Raw genomic sequence first — 24,504 nt, 5'->3', positions numbered from 1 at the left:
ACTCTACTATCATTCCTTCCCCTAAACCCCTTCCCCCCCTACACTCCCCCTCTATCTAATATAAAGTAACTCTATTCTTCCCTATCCCCTGCTTATTGTGAATTAGCATTCACATATCAGAGAATACATTCAGCCTTTGATTTTGGGGGATTGGCTTATTTCACTGAGCATGGTACTCTCTTAAGTCTATCCATTTACCAGCAAATGCCAGAATTTCCTTCTTCTTTAAAACTGAGTAATATTCCATTGTATATATATACACCACATTTTCTTTATTCATTCATCTGCTGAAGGGCATCTAAGTTGTTCCATAGTTTAGCTATTGTGAATTTAGCTGCTATAAACAAAGATGTGGCCCTATCACTGTAGTATGTTGATTTTAAGTCCTTTGGGTGTAAACCAAAGAGTGGGATAACTGGGTCAAATGGTGATTCCTTTCCAAGGTTTCTGAGGAATCTCCACACAGCTTTCCATAATGGTTGCACCAAGTTGCAATCCCATCAGCAATGTACGAGTGTACCTTTTTCCCCACATTCTAGTCAACATTTATCGTTGTTTGTATTCTTGATATTTGCCATTCTGATTGGAGTGGGATGCAATCTTAGTTTTAATTTGCGTTTCTCTAATTGCTAGAGATGTTGAACATTTTTTCATATATTTGTTGATTGATTGTATATCTTCTGTGAAGTGTCTGTTCAGTTACTTAGTCCATTTATTAAATGGGTTATTTGTTTTTTGGTGTTAAGTGTTTTGAGTTCTTTATATATCCTACAGATTAATGCTTTATCTGAGGTATAGGAGGTAAAGATTTTCTCCAAACCTGTAGGTTCTCTCTTCACATTATTTTTTCTTTTGCTGAAAAGAAGCTTTTCAGTTTGAGTCCATCCCATTTATTGATCCTTGATTTTACTTCTTACACTTTATGGGTCTTGTAAAGGAAGTCAGATCCTAGGCTGACATGGTGAAGATTTGGGTCTACTTTTTCTTCTAGTAGTCGTAGGGTCTCTGGTTCTACTGCCTAAGTCTTTGATCCACAGTGAGTTAAGTTTCATGCAGGGTGAGAGATAAAGGTTTAATTTCATTTTGTTACACGTGGCTTTCCATTTTTCCCAGCATCATTTGTTGAATAAGCTATCTTTTCTCCAGTGAATGTTTTTGGCACCTTTGCCTCGTATGATCCTATATTTATGTGAATTTGTCTCTGTGTCTTCTATTCTGTACCATTGGTCTACATGTCTGTTTTTGTGCCACTATCATGCTGTTTTTATTACTACAGCTCTGTAGTATAGTTTGATGTCTGGTACTGTGATGCCTCCTGCTTCACTTTTCTTGCTTTGGCTATTCTGGGTCTCTTATTTTTCCAAATAAATTTCATGATTGCTTTTCTTAGTTCCATGAAAAATGTCATTGGGATTTTAATAGGGATTGCATTAAATTTGTATAACGCTTCTGGTAGTACGGATATTTTGACAATATTAATTCTGCCTATCCAGGAGCATGGGAGGTCTTTCCATAGTCCAAGATCTTCTTCAATTTCTTTTCAGTGTTCTGTCGTTTTCATTGTAGAAGTCTTTCACCTCTTTTGTTAGACTGATTCCCAATTTTTTTTTTCCTGAGGGGATTGTGAATGGGGTAGTGTTCTTTATTTCTCTTTCACTGGATTGTGCGCTGATGTATTTTGCTGATGTGTTTGATTTATGGGTATTGATTTTATATCCTGCTACTTTGCCGAATTCATTTATTAGTTCTAAAAGGTTTTTGGTGCAACTTTTTAGATCTTCCAAATATAATCATATCATTGGCAAATAGTGATAAACTATCACTAGTTCTTCTTTAACTATTTGCATACCTTTAATTTCTTTCTTCTAATTGCTCTGGCTAGAGTTTCAAGGACAATGTTGAATAAAAGTGATGAAAGAGGGCATCCTTGTCTTGCTCCAGTTTTTAGAGGGAATGCTTTCAATTTTCCTCTGTTTAGAATTATGCTGGCCTTGGGTTTGGCATATATGGCTTTTATGATGTTGAGGTGTGTTCCTACTCTCCCTAGTTTTTCTGGTGTTTTGAACATGAAGAGGTGCTATATTTTATCAAATGCTTTTCCTGCACCTGTTGAGATGATCATATGCTTCTTGTTTTTAAGTCTATTGATATGATGAATTATGTTTATTGATTTCCATATGTTGAACCAACCCTGCATCCCTGGGATGAAACCTCTTGGTCAATGTGCACTATCTTTTTAATACGTTTTTGTATTCGATTTGCCAGAATTTTATTGAGAATTTTTGCATCTATGTTCATCTGGGATATTGGTCTGAAGTTTTCTTTCCTTGATGTGTCTTTATCTGGTTTTGGTATCATGGTGATATTAGCCTCATAGAATGCGTACGGAAGGGTTCCCTCCTTTTCTATTTCATAGAATAATTTGAGGAGTATTGGTGTTAATTTGTCTTTGAAGTTCTTGTAGAACTAGGCTGAGAATCCATCTGGTCCTGGGCTTTTCTTAATTGGTAGGCTTTTAATGGCATTTTCTATTTCATTACTTAAAATTGTTCTGTTTAAATTGTGTATGACCTTCTGATTCAGTTTAGGTAGGTCATATGTCTCTAGAAATCTATCAATGTCTTCAATATTTTCTATTTAATTGGAATATAAATTTTCAAAATAGTTTCTAATTATCTTCTATATTTCAGTTGTGTCCGTTGTGATATTTCCTTTTTCATCACATACTTTAGTAACTTGGGTTTTCTCTCTTTTTCTCTTTGTTAGTGTGGCTAGGGTTTTATCAATTTTATTGACTTTTTCAAAGAACTAACTCTTTGTTTTGTCAATTTTTTCAATTGTTTCTTTTGCTTCAATTTCACTGATTTCAGTTCTGATTTTAATTATTTCCTCCCTTCTACTGTTTTTGGTGTTGATTTGTTCTTCTTTTTCTAGGGCTTTGAGATATAATGTTAGGTCATTTATTTGTTGACTTTTTATTCTTTTAATAAATGAGCCCCCAAAATTGAACTTCCCTCTTAATACTGCCTTCATAATGTCCCAGAGATCTTAGTATGTTGTGCTGGTATTCTCACTTGCCTCTAAGTACTTTTTCATCTCATCCTTGATTTCTTCTACTATCATTCAATAGTGTATTATTTAGTCTCTATGTGTTAGAGTACTTTCTATTTTTTATTTTACTGTTGATTTCTAATTTCAGTCCATTACATTCTGATAGAATGCAAGATTTGTCTCCTTTTTTTTGTATTTACTAAGAGTTGCTTTGTGGATAAGATATGGTCTATTTTAGAGAAGGATCCATGTGCTGCCATGAAAAAAATGTATTTGCTTGTTGATGGATGAAATATTCTACACGTCTGGTAAGTCTAAATTATTGATTGTATTATTTAGTTCTATAGTTTCTTTATTTAGTTTTTGCTTAGAAGATCTGTCCAGTAGTAAGAGAGGTATATTAAAATCACCCAGTATTATTGTGTCGTGGTCTATTTGATTCTTGAAATTGAGAAGGGTTTGGTTTGACGAACACAGATGCTCCATTGTTTGGGGCATAAGTATTTACAATCATTATGTCTTGCTGATGTATAATTCCCTTCAGTAGAATGAAATGACCTTATTTGTCCTTTCTGATTAATTCTGACTTGAAGACCACTTTATCTGATATGATGATGGAAGCTCCTCAACAGTTCACTTTCAACAACGGACAGAACAACTAAACAAAATATAAACAATAAAAGACACGAACAACACTATTACCAGATTTGACAGACATATACAGAGGCTTCCATTCTCCTCAGTTGTGCTTGGGATATACTCCAGGGAAGACTGTATGTTTACACATGAAAATGAAAATGAAAACACCCTTTTGAAACTTACAGGATATAATGAAATAGTGCTCAGAGAAAAATTTACAGATACAAACATCTATATTTAAAAATAAGAAACTTTACACCAAAAATACAACAAACCCAATCAATAAATGGGCTAAGGAACTGGGTAGACACTTCACAGAAGATATACAGGCAATCAACAAATATAAGAAAAAGTGTTCATCATCTACAGTAATTAGAGAAATGCAAATCAAAACCACCCTAAGATTTCATCTCACTCCAATTAGAATGGCTATTATCAAGAACATAAGCAATAATAAGTGTTTGTGTGGATGTGGGGGGAAAGGCACACTTGTGCATTGCTGGTGGAGTTGCAAATTGGTGCAACCACTCTGGAAAGCAGTATGGAGATTCCTCAGAAAACTTGGAATGGACCCACCTTTTGACCCAGTTATCCTACTCCTCAGTTTATATCCAAAGGACTTAAAATCAGCAATCTACAATAATGCAGCCACATCAGTGTTTACAGCAGCTCAATTCACAATAGCTAGATTGTCGAACCAATCTAGATGCCCTTCAATGGATGAATGAGAAACTGTGGTGTATATATATACACAGTGGAATATTATTCAGTCATAAAGAAGAATAAAATTATGGCATTTGCAGGTAAATGGATGGAGTTGGAGAATATCATACTAAGTGAAATAAGCCAATTCCAAAAAAACAGAAGGCTGAATGTTTCCTCTGATAAGTGGATGTTGATATATAACAGGGTGGAGTAAGAGAAGAATGGAGAAACTTTGGATTGTGTGGACAGAAACTAGGGGTGGGAGTGAGGAAAGGAATGTTGGTGGTCTGAGATAGGCATCATTATCCTATATACATGTATGATTACATGAATGGTATAAATCGACATCATGTACAACCACAGAAATGAAAAGTTGTACCCCATATGTGTAACAATGAATCAAAATGCAGTCTATAAAAATAAAAACATTAAAAATAAATAAATAAAAATAAGAAAGAGCTCAAATCAGTAACCTACTTCCCACATTAAGAAACCAGAAAGAGAAGAAACTAAATGCAAAGGGAAGAAGGAAGGAAACAATAAAGATTAGAGCAGCCTTCCACGAACTAAGAGAATACAAAAACAATACAGAAAAATCAATGGAACCAGAAGTTAGCTCTCTGAAAAGATCAACAACACTGACAAATCTTAAGCTAGACTGAACCAGAGAAAAAGAAAGAAGACTCAAATCTCTAAAACCAGGAATGAAAGTGGAAGCATTATTCCAAATCTGATAGAAATAAAAAGAATTATATAAGAATACTATGAACCAAAGAATTGATACAATTTTCCTCTGTTGATATATGAATACACAACCAGAAAACTCCATATCATGAACAACCACAAGAATGGGATCCTACTTAGAATAAGTTATACTCCATGTATGTATATGTCAAAATACACTCTATTATCATGTATATCTAAAAAGAACAAATAAAAAAAGTTTTTAAAAGAATACTATAAATATAACAACAAATCACATGACTTAAATGAAATGGGAATTCCCAGGAACACATATGCTACCAAAATGGCTTCAAAAATAGAAAATCTGAACAGATCTGCAACAGATAAAGAGGTCAAATCAATAATAATAACACCATCAGCAAACAAACAAACAGAACCAGATGATTTGACTGGTGAATTCTACCTACCATTTGAAGAAAAAATATCATCCATCAGTCTCAAAGTCTTCCTAACAAAAAAAGGAAACACTCCTAACACACTCTATGAAACCAATACTACCCTAATGCCAAAGCCAGACAAGAACATCACAACAGAACTACAGACCAATATACAAGAATCTTTCACAAAATACTAACAAAATGAATCTAGCACCATAGTACAATGATTATACCATAAGATCCATTCTGGGCATATACTCCAAAAGAATTGAAAGCTAGGATTTGAAGAGATATTTGCATAGCTATGGTCACAGTTGTATTATCCTTAGTTGCCTAGGGGGTAGAAGCAAATGTTCATAGATGAACAAATAAGCAAAATGTAGTTTATTCCTACAATGGAATATAATTTAGCCTTAGAAAGTAAAGAAATTCTGGCACATGCTCACTGATAAACCTTAAGGACATCATGTTAAATGAGTCAATAGAAGGACAAACACTGTATGATTCCACTTATAACAGGTATCCAGAATAGTTTAATTCATAGAAACAGAAAGAGGGTGACTGCCAGCAGCCATAGGAGAGAAATTAATGTTTAGTGTGTAGAGAATTTCAGTCTTGTAAGATGAAACTTTTCAAGATGAAACAGGTAACAGTAATGGCTGCACAACAATCTGTACTTGGCACCATTAAATGTATACTTAAAATGATTAACAGGATAAATTTTATATTCTGTATAATTTACCAAAATCAAAAAAATTTTTAAAAAAGATATATCATTAACAGGTGGAATTTATACATGGTATGCAAAGGTAGTTTAATATTCAAAATTCTTGAATGTAACATACCATAAAACACAAGATTGTCTCCATGCAGAAAGAGCATCACACAAAATCCCTTTCATGACGTTAAAAAAAAAAAATCAACAAATTAGAAACAAAAGAAAAATTCCTACCTCTGATAAAGGACGTCTACAAAAAAACTATCAGACTCAACGGAAAAAGTCCAGAAGACTTCTCCCTAAGATCAAGAACAAGACAAGGGTAACTGCTTTCACTAGTTCCATTCAATACTATAGATTCTATCAGGATGGTTAGGCAAGAAAACTAGTTGTGTCCAAACTGGACCAAAATAAATGAAACATTCCATGTTCAGGGATTTGAAGAGTTAATATTGTCAAGATGACAATAACACCCAAAGCAATCTTTAGATTCAATGTCATCTCCCTCAAAATTTCAACAGCCTTTTCTCAAGAAATGAAAAAGCCAATTCTTATATTCACAAAGGATTGGAAGGGGCCAACAAATATCAAAAATAATACTAAAAAGAGAACAAAGATTCTTATTCCGAATTTCAAAACTTACTACAAATCAACAGTAATCAAAACAAGATGGCCCTGGCATAAGGACAGCCATATAAATCAATAAAATACAATGGAGAATCCAGAGATAAACCCATACACAATGATCAATTAATTTTCAACAAAGGTGCCAAGACTATTCAATGGGGAACTCAGTCTTTTCAACAAATGATGCTGAAACAACTGGACAGCTACATGCAAAAGAATGAAGCTGAAGCTGTCTATAACATTATATCCATAAAATTACCTCAAAATGAATTAAAGACCTAATTGTAAAACTAGAAAATTATTAGAAGAAAATAGGTAAATCTTGATAACCTTGGATTCATCAATGTATGATACAATACCAAACACATGCAAAACAAAAGAAATAACTGATGAACTAGACATTTTAAAAATTTGTGCAGAAAAAGCATTTGATAAAATACAGCATCCCTTCATGCTCAAAACACTAGAGAAAATTGGAGTAGTGGGAACATTCCTTAACATTGTAAAGGTCATCTACGCTAAGCCCATGGCCAATATCATTCTAAATGGTGAAAAACTGAAAGCATTCCCCCTAAAAACTGGAACAAGACAGGGATGCCCTCTTTCACCACTTCTATTCAACATCGTTCTTGAGACTCTAGCCAGAGCAATTAGAAAAACCAAAGAAATTAAAGGGATACGAATTGGAAAAGAGGAACTCAAACTATCCCTGTTCGCTGATGACATGATTATATATTTAGAGGAAACTGGAAATTCCACCAGAAAACTCTTAGAATTCGTAAGTGAATTCAGTAAAGTAGCAGGTTACAAGATCAATGCTCATAAATCCAATGCATTCTTATACATAAGTGATGAATCTTCAGAAAGAGAAATTAGGAAAACTACCCCATTCACAATAGCATCGAAAAAAATAAAATACTTGGGAATCAATCTCACAAAAGAGGTGAAAGACCTCTACAATGAGAACTACAGAACACTAAAGAAAGAAATTAAAGAAAACCTTAGAAGATGGAAAGATCTCCCATGTTCTTGGATAGGCAGAATTAATATTGTCAAAAAGGCCAGACTACCAAAAGTGCTATACAGATTCAATGCAATTCCAATTAAAATCCCCAATGGTGTACCTTACAGAAATAGAACAAGCAATTATGAAATTCATCTGGAAAAATAAGAAACCCAGAATAGCTAAAGCAATCCTCAGTAGAAAGAGCGAAGCAGGGGGTATCGCAATACCAGATCTTCAACTCTATTACAAAGCAATAGTAACAAAAACGGCATGGTATTGGTACCAAAATAGACAGGTAGATCAATGGTACAGAATAGAGGACATGGACACAAACCCAAATAAATACAATTTTCTCATGCTAGACAAAGGGGCCAAAAATATGCAATGGAGAAAAGATAGCCTCTTCAACAAATGGTGCTGGGAAAACTGGAAATCCATATGCAACAGAATGAAACTAAATCCCTATCTCTCACACTGCACAAAACTCAACTCAAAATGGATCAAGGACCTCGGAATCAGACCAGAGACCCTGCATCTTATAGAAGAAAAAGTAGGTCCAAACCTTCAACTTGTTGGCTTAGGATCAGACTTCCTTAACAGGACTCCCATAGCACAAGAAATGAAAGCTAGAATCAACCACTGGGATAGATTCAAACTAAAAAGCTTTCTCTCAGCAAAGGAAATTATCAGTAATGTGAAGAGAGAGCCTACAGAGTGGGAGAATATCTTTGCCACTCATACTTCAGATAGAGTGCTAATTTCCAGAATCTATAAAGAACTCAAAAAACTCTACACCAAGAATACAAATAATCCAATCAACAAATGGGCTAAGGAAATGAACAGACACTTCACAGAAGAAGATGTACAAGCAATCAACAGATATATGAAAAAATGTTCAACATCTCTAGTAATAAGAGAAATGCAAATTAAAACTACCCTAAGATTTCATCTCACCCCAATTAGAATGGCAATTATCAAGAACACAAGCAACAATAGGTGTTGGCGAGGATGTGGGGAAAAAGGTACATTCATACATTGCTGGTAGGGTTGCAAATTAGTGCAGCCACTCTGGAAAGCAGTATGGAGATTCCTCAGAAAGCTTGGAATGGAACCACCATTTGACCCAGCTATCCCACTCCTTGGCCTATACCCAAAGGACTTAAAATCAGCATACTACAGAGATACAGCCACATCAATGTTCATGGCAGCTCAATTCACTATAGCCACATTGTGGAACCAACCTAGATGCCCTTCAGTTGATGAATAGATAAAGAAACTGTGGCATATATATATAATGGAATATTACTCTGCCATGAAGAATGATAAAATTATGGCATTTGCAGGCAAATGGATGAAATTGGAGGATATCATGCTAAGTGAGATAAGCCAATCTCAAAAAACTAAAGGACGAATGATCTCACTGATAAGCGGATGAGGACATGTAAGTGGGGGTAGGAGGGGTTAGGATTAGGGTTAGGTTGAGGGTTAGGGATAAGGAGGGTGGTAAGAATGGAGGAAGGAAGGACTGTATAGAGGGAAAAGAGGGGTGGGAGGGGTGGGGGAAGGGAAAAAAAATAACAGAATGAATCAAACAAGATTGCTCTATGTAAATTTATGATTTTTAATTAAAATAAATAAATTTTTAAAAATTTAAAAAAATTTGTGCATCAAAGAACACTAAAATGAAAATGGAGGAACAACCTACAGAGTGGGAGAAAATATTTAATAAATCATAAAGCTGAGAGAGATCTAATATCCAAAATACATAAAGTACTCTTATAATTTAACAGTAAAAGGACAAACAACCCAATTTTAAGATGGACAGAAAACGGGAAGAGACATTTCTACAAAAAAAAAAAAAAAAAAAAAAAAAAAAAAAAAAAAAAATACACAAATCACCAACAAGCACATAAGATGTTCAACATCATTAATCATTAGGGAAATGCAAATCCAAAATCACAATAAGCTATTACTTCATACCCACCAGTATGGCTATAATTTAAAAAATAATAATAATAAGCAGAAAACATGTTGGCAAGAAAGTTGAAAAATTAGAACCCTCATACAAAAAAAATCACAGACTATATAATTCCATTTATGTGAAATACCTAGGCTAGGTAAATCCACAGAAAGGGAAAGGGGATGACTGTTTGCCAGGGGCTTGGAGAATGGAGAAATGGAGAGTGTTACTCAATGTGTACAAAATTATCTTTTGGGTAATGATAATGTTTTAAACCTTGACAGAACTGGTGCTTGAACAACTTTGGGAATGTATTCCATGATGCTGAATTGTTCACTTTAAAATGGTCAATTTATTACTTGAATTTCCCCTCAATAAAATAAAAAAGAGATGGCTATAAAATAATCTATATGTCATGAGGGCAGATGAGGAAAAAGAGGACAAACAGGAGACAGTCCTATTAACTAGCTACAAAACAAGATACTACAAGTAGATGCAAGTTTCTCAAGAAAACTCATTAATGATGTTCTACTTTACTTTTCTTATTTTATGCAAAAAGCTGCCAGTTTTTTCTGACTACTAGAAAATCATCCACATCCACTAACATACAACTAAAAGTAACACATGATAACAGGGAAATAGCATTCAACTGAGAGCCACAATGCCAGATTTTAATCCACTCCGCCTGTCACATAAATGGGGAAATCATTTAACTCTTCTAGTCCTCAGTGTATTTAACTACAAAATAAAACTACAACTAAGAAAAACAATAAATAAAAGATGAGTGTTTATGAATATTTATAACATGCCAGGCAGTACTATGTTTCATATTAACATTAATGTTTAAATGCTACTACATTAAAAGTTTACATATTTGATGCTCACAAAACCCATGAAATAGGTACTATTATTATCTCCACTTGAAAGGTGAGGAAACTGAGACACAGGAAAGGATTAAGAAGAGCCATGCAGTCTGGTTCCACAGCCCATGTTCTTAATGACCAGCTGTACTTGATGATCTCTCAGACCTTTTCCAATTCTAAAATTCTAGGTCCATGTACATTTAAGGCAACTTAAAGACCTAATTAAGCCCTTCTGCTTCAGCCGTCACTTAGCAATTAACATTCTTGAAATATGCTAAGAGCCTTGTTCTGAATGACATCTAACTTCACCAGATGTGCAATCCCAACAGAGCTCTGATGAAGGAATAGAATGGAAAGAAACGGCTCATTTGTCCCTGGTTATCTGTGTGAGATACTACCAAGTGCCAAAGAGCTCAGAAAAGATCTACATGTCACTCAAAATTCTTCTGAAGCCAGCCTTAACAATTCTGTTTCAAGGAACAGAACAGTCGCCAGTCTCGACGGCTGTTAAACTGTTCAGGAAACGAGATAATTTTATATATCAAACAAGCAGGAGCAATTTCAGGCAAACCAGGTGTATTTCTAGACCAGTGGTTAGCAAGCTTTTTCCACAAAGGGCCTGATAGCATTTTCGGCTTTGCGGGCCATTTGTTATCTATGTGATATACTCTCTTTGCTTTTTGTTTCAATTTCTTTTAAAATGTAAAAACCATTCTTAACTTGCAAATCATACAAAAGCATGTGCTGCACTAGTTTGCTTACCCCTGCATTAGCCCATTGGTGAGGTTCCCTATCCAACATGTCACTATACATTTTGAGAGTTTTAAGCTGATACAGCAGTCCTTAGACTGTTCTTAACTTCATTAAAATTACAGAGATGGTATAGAAATAACTTGGTAAGATAACTAATTATGAAGCAAACAGCATGATACATACACTTGTCCATCATTTCAGTGTTTACTAAACACCTATGACCTAGGAGTTCTGATGCGGTAAAGATTCCAGGTAGTAGAAGCAGAAACATCAAAGATTGCAGGGTGGCAGCATTCAGGATGGAGTGAGTGGTTCTGAAAAGCTAAAAGGCAGGGAAGGAAGGTCCCACACAGACTGAACACCTTCAGCCAAAGCGTAGTAGGAAATACAAGCTGCAGAGAAGATTAAATAGTGGACCAATTTGTTCACCTTCCATGATGTGGAAATTATTTGGAACCCTGGAGAGGAAAGCAGCAGGAGATACAGCTGAATGAGTAGATTGGGAGGTCCAGAGCACAGAGAGCCTTGAATAAATACCAGGCTAAAAATGAAGACAATTTACGGGCAACGAAGACTCATGAAGCGTTTCTGACACTGTAGAGTAATGATCATAGGAAGGTCACTTTGGTAATGACAAATATGATGAATTGGAGGAGGCAGAATGCCCAAATACCTGGCTATTAACTGGCTATTATAAAAACCACACATACTAGATGTACTGAGAGCAATGGTAATAAAGAGAGAGAGAGAAAGAGAAGCAGAGATAGAACCAAAAATACTATGTTGAATGAACTTGAGCTGAGGGAGAGAAAAAATCAGGTCAAAGATTTAGACACATCCAACAGACAATGAGAATTTATGATTTTAAGCAAAGAAATAAAAAATGAAAGTATGCATTAGCAAGATTAATCAGACAGCGGTGAGCAAGACAAAGTGGATATAAAGAGCCCAGAGTGCACAGGCCCGCCAGGAAACTACTGTAGTAATCCTGCCCTTTGGGGATGCTGGTCTGAGCTTGGATTACGGCAAGGGAGATGGAAAAGTAGCCAAGGATACCAGAGTCATTTCAAATAAGGACTCAAAAAGAGTCTAATGGCTGACTGAATAGATAAAAGAAAAAAAAATCAACAGAACTCACAAAATTTGAGGCCCGAGTAAATGCAATAATAGTTAATAAAGATGTGAAAAAAATGGACAGGAAAGCAAGCCTGGAGAAAATGAGAAAAGTTCTATTTAAAGCACACTAATTTGGAAACAGCAGGTATCTATGTAGAAATGGTCAGAACCACAGACAGAACTAGAATTTCAAATAACAAGCTATATGACTGATGATAACTAAGAAGCATATCCCAATAGGTCTTCCAATAACCTAGTGCTACAGAAGCTTCATTCAATCATTCAACAAATATTTATTGAGTTACTACTCTTATATGCCAGGCACAGTGCTGAATGGTAGGGATAAACTGTGATGAAGACAGATACTGTCCCTGACTTCATACAGCTTAAAATTCCAGGAAAAAAAGATGAACAAATGGACAATCAGAATATAATAAGTATTGTAATAGGGAAATGTAATGTCACATGCTATGAGAGCATAAAAGAGAAGAATCCAAACTAAATTTAGGAGAAATGTCACAGAAAAAGAAAATCTTCTTATGGAAATAGATCTAAGTTAACAGTGACATGGACAAATTTTAGCATAAGAAAATATTAAGAATGAGATATTTAGAAATAAGGAATCAAATCAAAGTAAAACTTTGCAAGCCATTAATTATAAAGGGCAAATGCTAATGACTTGATTTGAAAGAAAGGAGGGACATAATCAACATTTTAGAAATGTCAAAACACAGTAGAGAAGCAGGTATTTGGCAGCCACCAGCAGTAGTGTTGCCAAGACAAAAGGGTCCAGATGACTCCTCTGATCTGACTTGGGAAAGGGGTAGACAGCATAGTGCTCTTCAGTGAATTAGGAAATAACAGGAGGCGGTCTTTTGAGAGGATGAAGGGAACTGAGTTCAGCTGAGGCCATGTGAATGTGTGTCTCTGAAACATACAAGCAATTGACCCAAGTTCCGCTATTTGTTAATCTAGACCAGAAATACAGACCTGGGAGGGATCAGCAACATCCAGATAAAATATGTTAATGAGAAGAAAAAGGTCCAGCGGAAGCCTGAGGACAACATTTTGAGAGTTCCACTGAAAGCTTTCCCCAGCATGACCCAACAGTGTTCCATGCTATTCTTCAGACTTATATAAACTTTCCACATGGCCCTTCTTTGCTTAATTAGACAGAATAAGAAATAATGATGGACAAGGGAGAAAAAATGGCTCATTCTACTATTTGGACACTTCAGATGCAGCAAATATATTTTTTAAAAATACAGTATTTATTTGTATGACCACTCCTAAAATAGCTACCTGATGAATTAACAGGCAGCCTCTGATCCTATGTGTATATATTCATGGACATTAATACACTTTAAAGTGTGAGCCAAGTTTAAACTGAGAAAAACTGCACAAGTATCTCTGTTAAGCATCAGCAGGCCTTGGAAACCCTCCGCCTTGAGTTTTGATGAAGCCCAGATGCTGAATTGTTAAGAAGGGAAGGTAAGACCTCTTCTTAGACACTGAGCTGAATATGTGCATTCCCCCAATTTGGCTGGTTTCAGACATGCTATTTCTCTCAAAAGAGTAAAAAGCAGTGGGCACTAAGAATAGAATTATTAGCCAGGTGTGGTGGTGCACACCTGTGATCGCAGTGGCTGAGGAGGCGGAGGCAAGAGGATACAGTTCAAAGCCAACCTCAGCAAAAATGAAGCGCTGAGCAACTCAGTGAGACTCTCTCTCTAAATAAAATACAAAACAGGGATGGGGATGTGGCTCAGTGGTCAGATGCCCCTGAGTTGACTCTCTAGTACCAAAAAAATAAAAATAAAAAATAGTATTATTAAGCAAAAGTATATGAATTCTGAAACAAAAATTCGTTTTTTTCTTTTAGTTGAAGTCAACAGGGATGAAGAGATTCTTGTCCATAAGTCACTGCTTTAAAGTACCCTCCAGAAACAATACAACTACAATCACACTCCCAAGTACAGAGTGGACCAAATGTCTTCAATGCTACTCCATGACAGGAGGGCTGAGAGTGACCATGCTAAAGTAGCCAATCCTTAGGTGAAACGGCTATTTTACAATAAAGCAGAGACAGGAACAATGTAATCCCTGGGGGGAAATTTGCACTAAGCTAAGTCCACACTAAACCCTAGGACTATAAAAATGAGAGAGGCATAACCTGGGTCCTAAAGGGAAGAAAGAATGTATCCACAAACGACTACAACTGTGGCAGCAGAAGCGAAAGAAGGGAGCAACAGTGACGGCAAGCTAACCGGTGAAGACAGGCAGCGCGGGGGGAAGGAGGTCCCCAGCTTGGAGAAAAACAGTTTAAACTGAAATTGACTTATCGGAAAAAAACAGTCAAAAATGCCCTCATTACAAATCTAACCCAAAAGAAAATGGTAAAAGCAAGTTTTCAAAATTTTAAAAAGAAAATTTGAACTTTGTGACTCGTCTGCTAAGGATGAATCTAAAGCTCTGTTTCTGTTTATTTCTCAGGAATCTAAAACATCTATACAAAGACTCATGCTTGGCTTTCAATCTCCCAGTATTAAAATTCTCAAAAGCTCAAAAATTGTGCTAAGAAGACAAGCGCCTCCAAATTCATAACAGGAAACGTGGCATTTTCCCAGATTATTCTCTGGCTTCAATGAAGAGAGAGAATGGGGACCACACTGCAGCAGCAGGATTTATAAATATGAATTACAGGATAAGATGATTTTCCAAACATCTGTCAAAAGTTAATTTGATCCAAGAGAAAAGTGGGGAAGATTCAGAAGGAAGCCAAATATAGTGACTAATGTGTGGAACTTTTGTAGACTTGGGTGGGTTGATGGCCGCAGGGACACTGTGTGCCTACCCTTCAACAATAAATACCCAAAGTCTGTAGAATAAAGCACTTTATACCATTCAAAGTGCCTGCCTGTGTACTTGATCATTTGACTCTCACAATGCCCTGCTAGTAGATATCCCTGGTTAAATATAAAGATAGAGACTTGGTATTTTGACATGCTATATGAAATAAGAAGAAATACAGAGATGCCATGTGGCACAATGGTTATCAAAAAAATAATAAAGCCTTCAAATGATCAGATCTGAATCCAAGTTACGGATCTGCTACTTATCAGCTATGTAATCTTGGGTAAATAGTTTAATGTTTTCTTCCAGGGTACTTCACTCATGAATTTAGGATAGTTAAGTCTCTCTGTTGTAACAGAGACTAAATAAAAACAAGTAAAGTATCTAGTATAGTGTCTGATACATTTTAGGCACTCAACAAATGAAAACTAGCAATGGTCTTTTTTTAAAAGCTCTGTACCCACCTGGTATAATATTGGTCCTAGGAGATCACACCAGCTCAAACAGTTCAGAAACAAGTTTAATCCTGAATTTAAAACAAGCTCAAACACCTAGATGTTTTGTAACAAAGCAGGCAGCTAATACAAATAACCCCTGAGGATTTGCCCAGTCTTTGTTTCTTCTGTGATGGCAGGGGGGGAGTTGAGTAGAATATTTACAGGAACTAGTTGTTTTTATGATTTTTCAACTTTTCTTTGATGATATTCTGCAAGATCTGGACAGAAAGTATACAATATTCAGCTCTCTATAGTTAAAACACAGGCTATACTTGGGGACACTTAATCCCTACTTCTGAATGTTCTGCTTGTGTACTGTGTGGGATGTGCTTTGGAAACAAGTTAGATCCATTCACATGACTACTAAGAGGAAATGGTAATCTTTTAAATTTCTCAATTCTATAAAGTTAACTGAATAAAAATCTTTGAATTTTTCTGGGTTTCAGCATCTTTATCCTGAAAATGAAAATACTCAGACTTGCTCTTAAGTTGCTGTAACTTAAAGGCATCCCTAATAGCATTTAATCACAGTAAATGAAATAAAGAAATCTCAAGAGGAAATTAAATAGTGAAAATCATCTAACCATTACCTTTTCATGTGGTATAATGAAGAAAATGCATCTCTAGAAAGAGACAGAGATGTGTTCTGATCCCCAGTTCTGCTGCTTCGCTTATCCTAAGATACTGGGATATATTGGAACATATTTATCCCACAATGAGTTACTGTAGACCTACTAGACGCCTGCTATTAAGAGTGGCATTAGAGATATGAAGTAGTTTATGCCTCTAGAAAGGAAGAAAGATACACCCTTCAAAACACAGTAAACTGACACAACTACTAAGAGTTATATTCAAATGGTCCAGAAGCAAAGAGCAAGCAGTAATTCACTGTGTAGAAATGATTAAGATACTGAGTTAAAGTAAATCACTTTACCTGTGAATCAGTGTTCTCATAAAGTAAATAATAATAATTGTTGCCCTACCTTACTCCAAAAATTACTTTAGGTAAAGCCTTAAAGATTAAGAGATATGAACAAGTATGTAGTGATTTGATTATACTAATTATATATATATATATATATATAAAACTATTTATACACAATATATATGTTTACAGCTATGTCTAAGTCTAAGTTATCACCCACAGCAAGAAACTAAAGTTGCCACAACAAGATCAGGAGGTTGAAAGGTTTCCTGGGTCTCATTCTTCATCTACGAAAAAAAAGCGTTGGGCTAGATAACTCTAATATTCTCTGCAGTGATAACCAGCTAATTCAGATTTTCTTACTTTTGAGATAAGAAACCTAAAATAAAGCGATGTTAAGTAATTTGCCCAAGGAACACAATGCCAAAACAGATCTGAGATTAGAATTCAAGTTTTCTACTTTTCAAAATTACTATGCCTTGAAAAATATAAAATAAGAAACTTTCATTCGTACAGGCTCCTAAAACAGATTTTGAAACCTGCTGTTGTCCCTACATTTTAAACCTGTTTGCCTACGTATTTGAGGTGGTCGCATTATGTGTTTAATCTTGTGAAATGTATTACTAAATTGTTATTTCAGAAATTTCTGAGAATTTCTTCATTTGAAAAGATTTGATCCCTTTGACCTGTATACCATTTCAGTTCGAATTTTTTTCCATTAAAAGAGAAAGTGCTGCCATCTACTGGGCCCAACATATACTGCTGCTATAGTTCATAGTCTGAGAAAACTGGAGAGCCTCTGGAATACATGCTATATTATCTCCTCAACTAAAAAACAAACGTTTGTGAATTGGTGTTTTACATTTTTGTAGCCCACAGTATTTAATCTGGTAAGACACATGTAGTAATGCCTGACATTCAATGACAAAACAGGAATCAATTTTACATATAAAGACGTTCATCATCACTTCTCAATTCCTCTTTGCACTACTGTTAAATATTTGAGTGCCACATTTGCATACCAAATGAATGAAATGTTACTACAGAAAATTAATAAGAGCATATCGCTCCCTGATAATACCAGCAGGAGCTACAGAACAAAGGACTAAAATCCATAGTGCACATTTTGGTCAAAGACGGGTAGGTGCGGGTTGGTGGATAAAGTTGAAGGTGTGTTAGTTTTCAAACATACTCTGGAAAGGGAGAATAAACTCCTTATCCACTGCAGTAAAGCTGAGAAGTTTACTAGGTTCCTAAAAACTCAACAGAAATGAGAAAAGCCTTTTGGAGAAGCAGAAAAACAAAAAATGGAAAGTTTTGAGCAAACAAGTAATTCCAGCTTTAAGACCCAAGTGTGTGAAGACACATTAAGAGTATGTGAACAGGGTTGGGGTTGTGGCTCTGTGGTAGAGCACTTGTCTCAACACCACAAATAACTAAGTAAAAATAAAGGTCCATTGACAACTAAAAAAATATTTTAAAAAAAGAGTATGTGAACAGAGCAAAGATTAATATCAATATAATCAGCAGCCGCAATAACAAGTTTATCTGACCACAACTAATATAAAAATACATGGTCAAAGAACTAGTCAATGAAAATTTTGGTTGCAAAAACGTGCTTTATTATTAATTCACAGTATGACTTTTTAAACATATGTTTTCAAGAACAAATGTTCTTAAAATCCTGCTCTCGAAGTCTTGCTGCTTTAGTATATTTAGAAAATATTTCAAATACAAGGATATGATATCCATTTATAATTACTATAATTACAAATATATTTGAACTTACTGCCACCGTCATGTGCTTCTTTCTGCTTATCATTTGTTTTGTTTTCTGTTGCCTTTCTTGTCTACCTAGTTGACAAAGCTTTCTACTCTATTCCCCTTTTTCCCTTGCTAATTAGAAATCCACATTGTTTCTAGTCCTAAACTTTTTTTTTTTTTTTGCAGTACTGGGGATTGAACCCAGGGCCCGACTGAGCTATCGCCCCAGCCCTCTAGTCCTAAACTTTTAACATGCACACTTGAGCACAATTTTTTAACAAATCCTAAAGTTGTTTACACTCTTACAATCTCTATTCTCCCAAACAAATTGGTAACATCAGTGCGTTTTAATCCTGAAATTCACTTCACCTTATTAGTGTCGTCTAGGGCAGTGCTTCTCTAATTCTCAGTGGGGAAGTACCAACTGTTTGGGAATTTTTTGCTCAATTCATTGTGAATTGATAACTTTTGGAAAATATAATAAAAAGTTACAATAATGGAACTGTATAAAAGTTTTTAAACATTTATTACTCTCCCTTAGTGTATTTAGCTTACCACAGACTGGTGACCCTTCTTGGACTACCATGGGCCCACAGACTATATTTTGAATAACAATGGTCCACTTTACTTTATCTTAAAACACACACAAATATTGCTTTTTGTTTGTTAGCTTAGGGTTAGTAGTAATTATATTCACTGAAGTTTTAACCATTTTTATACCCTTGCTATTTTCTTTCATCCCACATCCTCCCTTTGGGATCATATTTCTATTTGCATCACTCAGTATAGGTACAAAGTCTATAGGAAGTCAAGTCCCAATCTTTGTATATACATTTGTATGCTGGCTCTTTCACTCCAGACTGAAAGCTCACTAGAAACAGAATTATACACTAGTGGTTAACAGTGCAGTAAAGATACACTTCTGGCATCTACTGCTGCTGATGAGAAGTCTGTAGTTAACTCATTGGTAATATTTCCTTTGTCTACCATAGCTTTTAAAATTTCCCCTTCTAAGATTATCCTTAAAGTCCTGCCATTTCTGTTTGCCTTCTGCTGTCTCCTTCTGTTAACAGCCCATCTTCCAGTCAGCTCTGCCAACATCTTTATGTTTCAATTCCACTTCTGTTCCAGAGATGCCTATTATCTTGTTTTTCATTTGTTTATTTTATCAAGGTAAATCTCTTTAAATTTCTCAAATTTGATCAATTACTGCTTTTTTTGTCTGATGCAGAGGAGGGTCTCCAAGTATATATTTATGCAATGCCATCTTGACTGGAAACCCTTCCTGTGGCTTTTTTTTTTAAAGGAAAAAAAACGAAGTGTCTTTAAAGGTTTTGATATATCAAGTTGATAAAGTCAAAGACAGGCTGAACTTCTAAACTAACTAAAGAACTACAGAATAAAATACATCACTTATCACAATCATATATTCAACAAACATTTACTGGCAGTCTGGTTTTGAATGCCAACTCTGCTATTTAGTTGCTATGGAATCTTGGAAAAGTTATTTAACTCCTCTGTGCCAGTTTTCCTTTCTATAAAAGTACAATGGTGAAGTTTAAATGAGATAAAGATATATAAAGTGATCAGAATAGTGCCTGGCACACACATATTCACTAAACATTAGCTATTGTTATTATTGTTAGAGGAAAACATTTTACTCTGTATTCCCACATCTCCACACAGGAGAAAAACTTTCCACTCATGTGCTAAAAGAGAAGGTCATGAAAGGAACATTTTCAGTTCTCAGATGCCTTCACTTACTCTTTCCCAGGACTGGCAGATGACATACGTGGCTGCTGTTGTGCTTTGGAGATGGAACTGGACATGCATACCTCAGTTCTTTCTAGATTCCCTCTGATCAAGAACAAGCTATCTACATCACACACTCAAACTCTGCTTTTAGCTGTGGGGATCAGATTTTTTTGTTCCTAAAGGGTCAGTCTCAGTTTCGTTCATTTTTTTTATTTGCAGAGAAAGAGATTCAGGTCAAAAGGAAACATATACAAGACCTTTCAATTATAGTCAGCTCTTTCTGTCATAGTCAGCTCTTTTAGTCACAGAATTTAAGCCACATTTCTTTGTCAGTGTTGTCAGTAATAAAGCAAATATTCTGATCTTCATTTATTTACCTCCTAACTTAATTCTGAACTTGTTCCAAACTAAGAAGAACAAAGGAATACTAGTTATTGGCCCACCCAAAACTTCAACAACTATTAGTATGGAGCTACAAGGTTGCTGAGGGAGTAAATACAATAACAGAATAGTTCTTATCGGAGTAACATGTTACCCTTATTTCTATGTATCAGACTTGTGCTAGATTGTGAGTTAGTTACTAACTGCAGGATGAACTGAATGTCTCTCCGCAGTCAGGACAGCTAATCCTGGGCAAGGACACTACAAACAGCAGCAGTAGCAGTCTCACAATTCTGATTAAATCACATTTTTATAAAGCAAATGATATGTCCCAAGAATTGGGCCAGGGACTGGGAATTTAATATTACACACAGAAATATATCCTTAAGAAACCTATAATGGCTAAGTTACAGAACCAGACTAGGTGCCCTTCACCAGATGAACAGATGAAGAAAACTGGTACATACACACAATGGAATATTACTCAGCCATGAAGAGTGATGAAATAAGGGTATTTGCCAGTAAATGGATGGAAGTGGAGACTACCATGCTAAGTGAAATAAGCGAATCCCCAAAAAATAAAAGGTTGAATGTTCTCTCTGATATGTGGATGCTGACTCACAGTGGGAGGGGGAGGAGCAGAGGTGCACTGGATTGAACAGTGGGGAGTGGGAGCAACAGAGGAGGGATGAAATGGGAAAGACAAAACTCACCACATTTGTTCGTGGCTAGTATTAAGTGGGGAAAAGAACACGGGCTACCTGGCAGAGCACCAGAGTGTAGGTATTTGGTGAATATAGACTCTGTCCTCTCCTTGCTCTAGTAACCTTTAGACATAGAAACAGTGTTGATTATTTAAAAAAAAAAAAAAATTGACTTTTGGTTTCTTAAGCTTACTCAAAGTTAGAAAAGACTCCTAAAACATTTTAATAAAACTACTACATTTAATAAAATCCACCATTCTTTCTTAACCACCAGGGAATTATGCAGAATATGAGAAAACAGCTAGTTCAGCTTTTCCTTTAAGAAAATATGATCTGGATTTAGAAAAGATTAACTGGAGTGGTTATATGCCTTACAAAACAAGTTTTCACTCTAAAAAGCTTTCATCGTAAGCCATGTACACAACAAACTAACAATGACACTTAAAACATAAATCTATTTACACAAAGCTTTACAGGATTATATCTACTCAGATGCAAGGCACACCTGCACTAAACAAAACTTAGAGTTTCGGGAGAATCCTCTTACCTTATGTTCAAATGGAGCACCATAGTAGCCATCGTTTAGTCCAAAAATTATTTCATTTTGGTTGCGGGCATGAATCTAAGAGAGGAGGAAAACACACAATTAGCTCTTCTCATTCCAGTCACATTTTAACATAATCAGAGAATGACAGTTAAAACACAGCCTACTTCAATGGTGAGGAAAAGATTGGCTACATTAAACTAGCAGAAAAGAAATCACCTAACAAAGGACCAGGTGATCAAAGGAGCGTTTCTGCTTTAGTCAAAGGTCTCACAAAAGCATCACTGAGATAACAGGCATTCTCATATATTTTTCACAAACACTTCTGAGGTTGTCACAGCTGTTCATGAAGGACTTCAGAGGCATACTATACATGCCCTGATGTCAAAGAAAAACAACCCTGTTAGTATATATGAATGCATTAAAAATACAAAGCCCTAGAAAAAACGTACGAGATTAATATTATTTCCTATTTTCAAGAGCACAATTTAAAGGTATTAGCAGTCAATCCATAAAGTTTTAATAGGCTACTTAACTCCTATCTGCATACCACTATCTTTCAGATATCACTGTTGGGAGTTGCATACAGTGTTACCCTAAACTCAGTTTCACCTAGGAGGTAGGAGGAATAAAACTTAAAAAATTAAAAGAACTGAAAGCTAAAATAACTCTAAATAATATAAAGTGCCCACCAATGAAGCACACAAATTGATTTAATTAGTTTATCAGAAAGAGTTGTGGCTTTAAAAAAAATAAGAATTTTTTCTTTTGTGAAGGATTCAAGTGAGGGTTCAAGTGAGAGAAAGACAAGGAGGGCTACTAGAACCAAATATTTGATCTTTGTCTCTAGCTAGAGAGACACAATAGCCCGAGACAGAAGAAGAATATTCCTGGAAACATTCACGTGACTTCCATAACAACCTTTATTACTAAAACAAATTTTAAAACACATTCCTGTTTACCTACATCATTACTGAACTGAATACAATACCAAAAGATGAGTCTACTGTCATGAATTTATAACAAATACTATACACTAATCAAGAGGTTTTTACACATTAAAAGGCAAAAAAGAAACCATTATGAAATGTTTCAAAATAGGGAATCTGAAATTAGATTATAAATTTTATAGACATATATACCAGGGAGAAAGATTAAAATTATATTCATCAAAATGTTAACAATGGTTATAGCTGGGCAGAGGGTTACGTATTTTTTAAAAATTTTCTTCTCTACAATTTTCAAAATTTTCCAAAAGAACATGTAATACTTTTTTTCCTCCCTTTTGGTATGGGGATTGAACCCAGAGACATTTAATCACTGAGCTAAATCCTCAGCCCTTTTTTGTATTTTATTTAGAGACAGGGTCTCACTGAGTTGCTTAGCACCTTTCCATTGCTGAGGCTGGCTTTGAACTCGTGACCTTTCTGCTTCAGCCTCCCCAGTCGCTGGGATTACAGCAAGCAAATGCAGTCTCAGTTACTCTCTCTCTCTCTCTCTCTCTCTTTTACTTTTTGGTGCTAGGCATAGAACCTAGGACTTCATGCATGCTAGGCAAGCACTCTACCACTAAGCTACAACCTCTAGCCTACATGAATTACTCCTTGCTCTATCTTACAGGCATGTCAAAAACATGGAATGAAATGGATGTGGAAGTATTTTGGGAATTTAGACATGAGAAATAATTGGGGGAAAAAATCTACTAATGCATTAGAAACCAGGCAACCACAAAGCTCAGAAAGAGCCTTTTGTTCCTAATAAAAAGTCATGAGTCACCAAACAGGCTGTAACACATTGCACACTAGTATGTACACTGCAGAACTGTTAAACTATAATAAGAAAAAGTATAATATCGGGGCTGGGGTGTTGCTCAGTGAAAGAGCACTTGTCCAGCCTATGGAAGACCCTGGATTCATTCACCAGCACCACACACAAACAGGGAAATATATACTCTCTTTTACTCATATATTAAAGATTACTGGCTCAATAATAGTATTAGAATACTAAGAGGAAAATATGGACTATAGAATTCTATTAATCTAATTACAACCTCATATTTTGATATTTTTATGAAAAAGAGCACACCTTTTAAAACAACTGATTAGAATTAGGGAAATGAATAATAGTGCCTGAACCATGGAAACAAATAACAACCTAAGTCTACCAAGCACTTTTATGAACATAGGCAAATCACTTAATCTCTCTAACTTCTGTTTTCTCAATTAAATACTAAAGAAAATTAAGGATACTTGCTCACATGATCTTCAAAAGGCAACAGGTCATTATGTGCATGTAAAAAGATACTCAAACATTAAAGGCTATACAACTGCTATTGTTAAAAATACAAAGTTCTAAACTAAATCCAAGCATTTCTGCCATCACACATAAGCTAAGAGGCTACACAGTCCCCATTAGCAGAATCAATAAAGTCTTCGAATTCCCACCATGAACAAAGCTAGTTCCAAACTCCCTCTTCTTTATCATCAAAATCCAAGTTAAATAAGCTCATGACTTATGGTGAA

General features: G+C 35.4%; 1 protein-coding gene across 3 annotated transcripts in view; it reads right to left on the bottom strand.

Annotated features, from left to right (window-relative positions):
- Positions 1-24,504, bottom strand: part of UVRAG (UV radiation resistance associated) — a 330,550-nt gene that overhangs the window by 250,179 nt on the left and 55,867 nt on the right. For all 3 annotated transcript variants that reach the window (XM_079105194.1, XM_079105195.1, XM_079105196.1), the window contains one exon: positions 21,986-22,060. In XM_079105194.1, coding sequence (XP_078961320.1) covers positions 21,986-22,060 — 75 coding nt within the window. The remainder of the gene's footprint in view (positions 1-21,985; positions 22,061-24,504) is intronic.

The sequence above is a fragment of the Sciurus vulgaris genome (assembly GCF_902686455.1).
Source record: "Sciurus vulgaris genome assembly, chromosome: 11".
Taxonomy (NCBI): domain Eukaryota; kingdom Metazoa; phylum Chordata; class Mammalia; order Rodentia; family Sciuridae; genus Sciurus; species Sciurus vulgaris.
The sequence above is the reverse complement of the archived record's forward strand: the minus strand, read 5'-3'. Positions and strand labels throughout refer to the sequence as shown.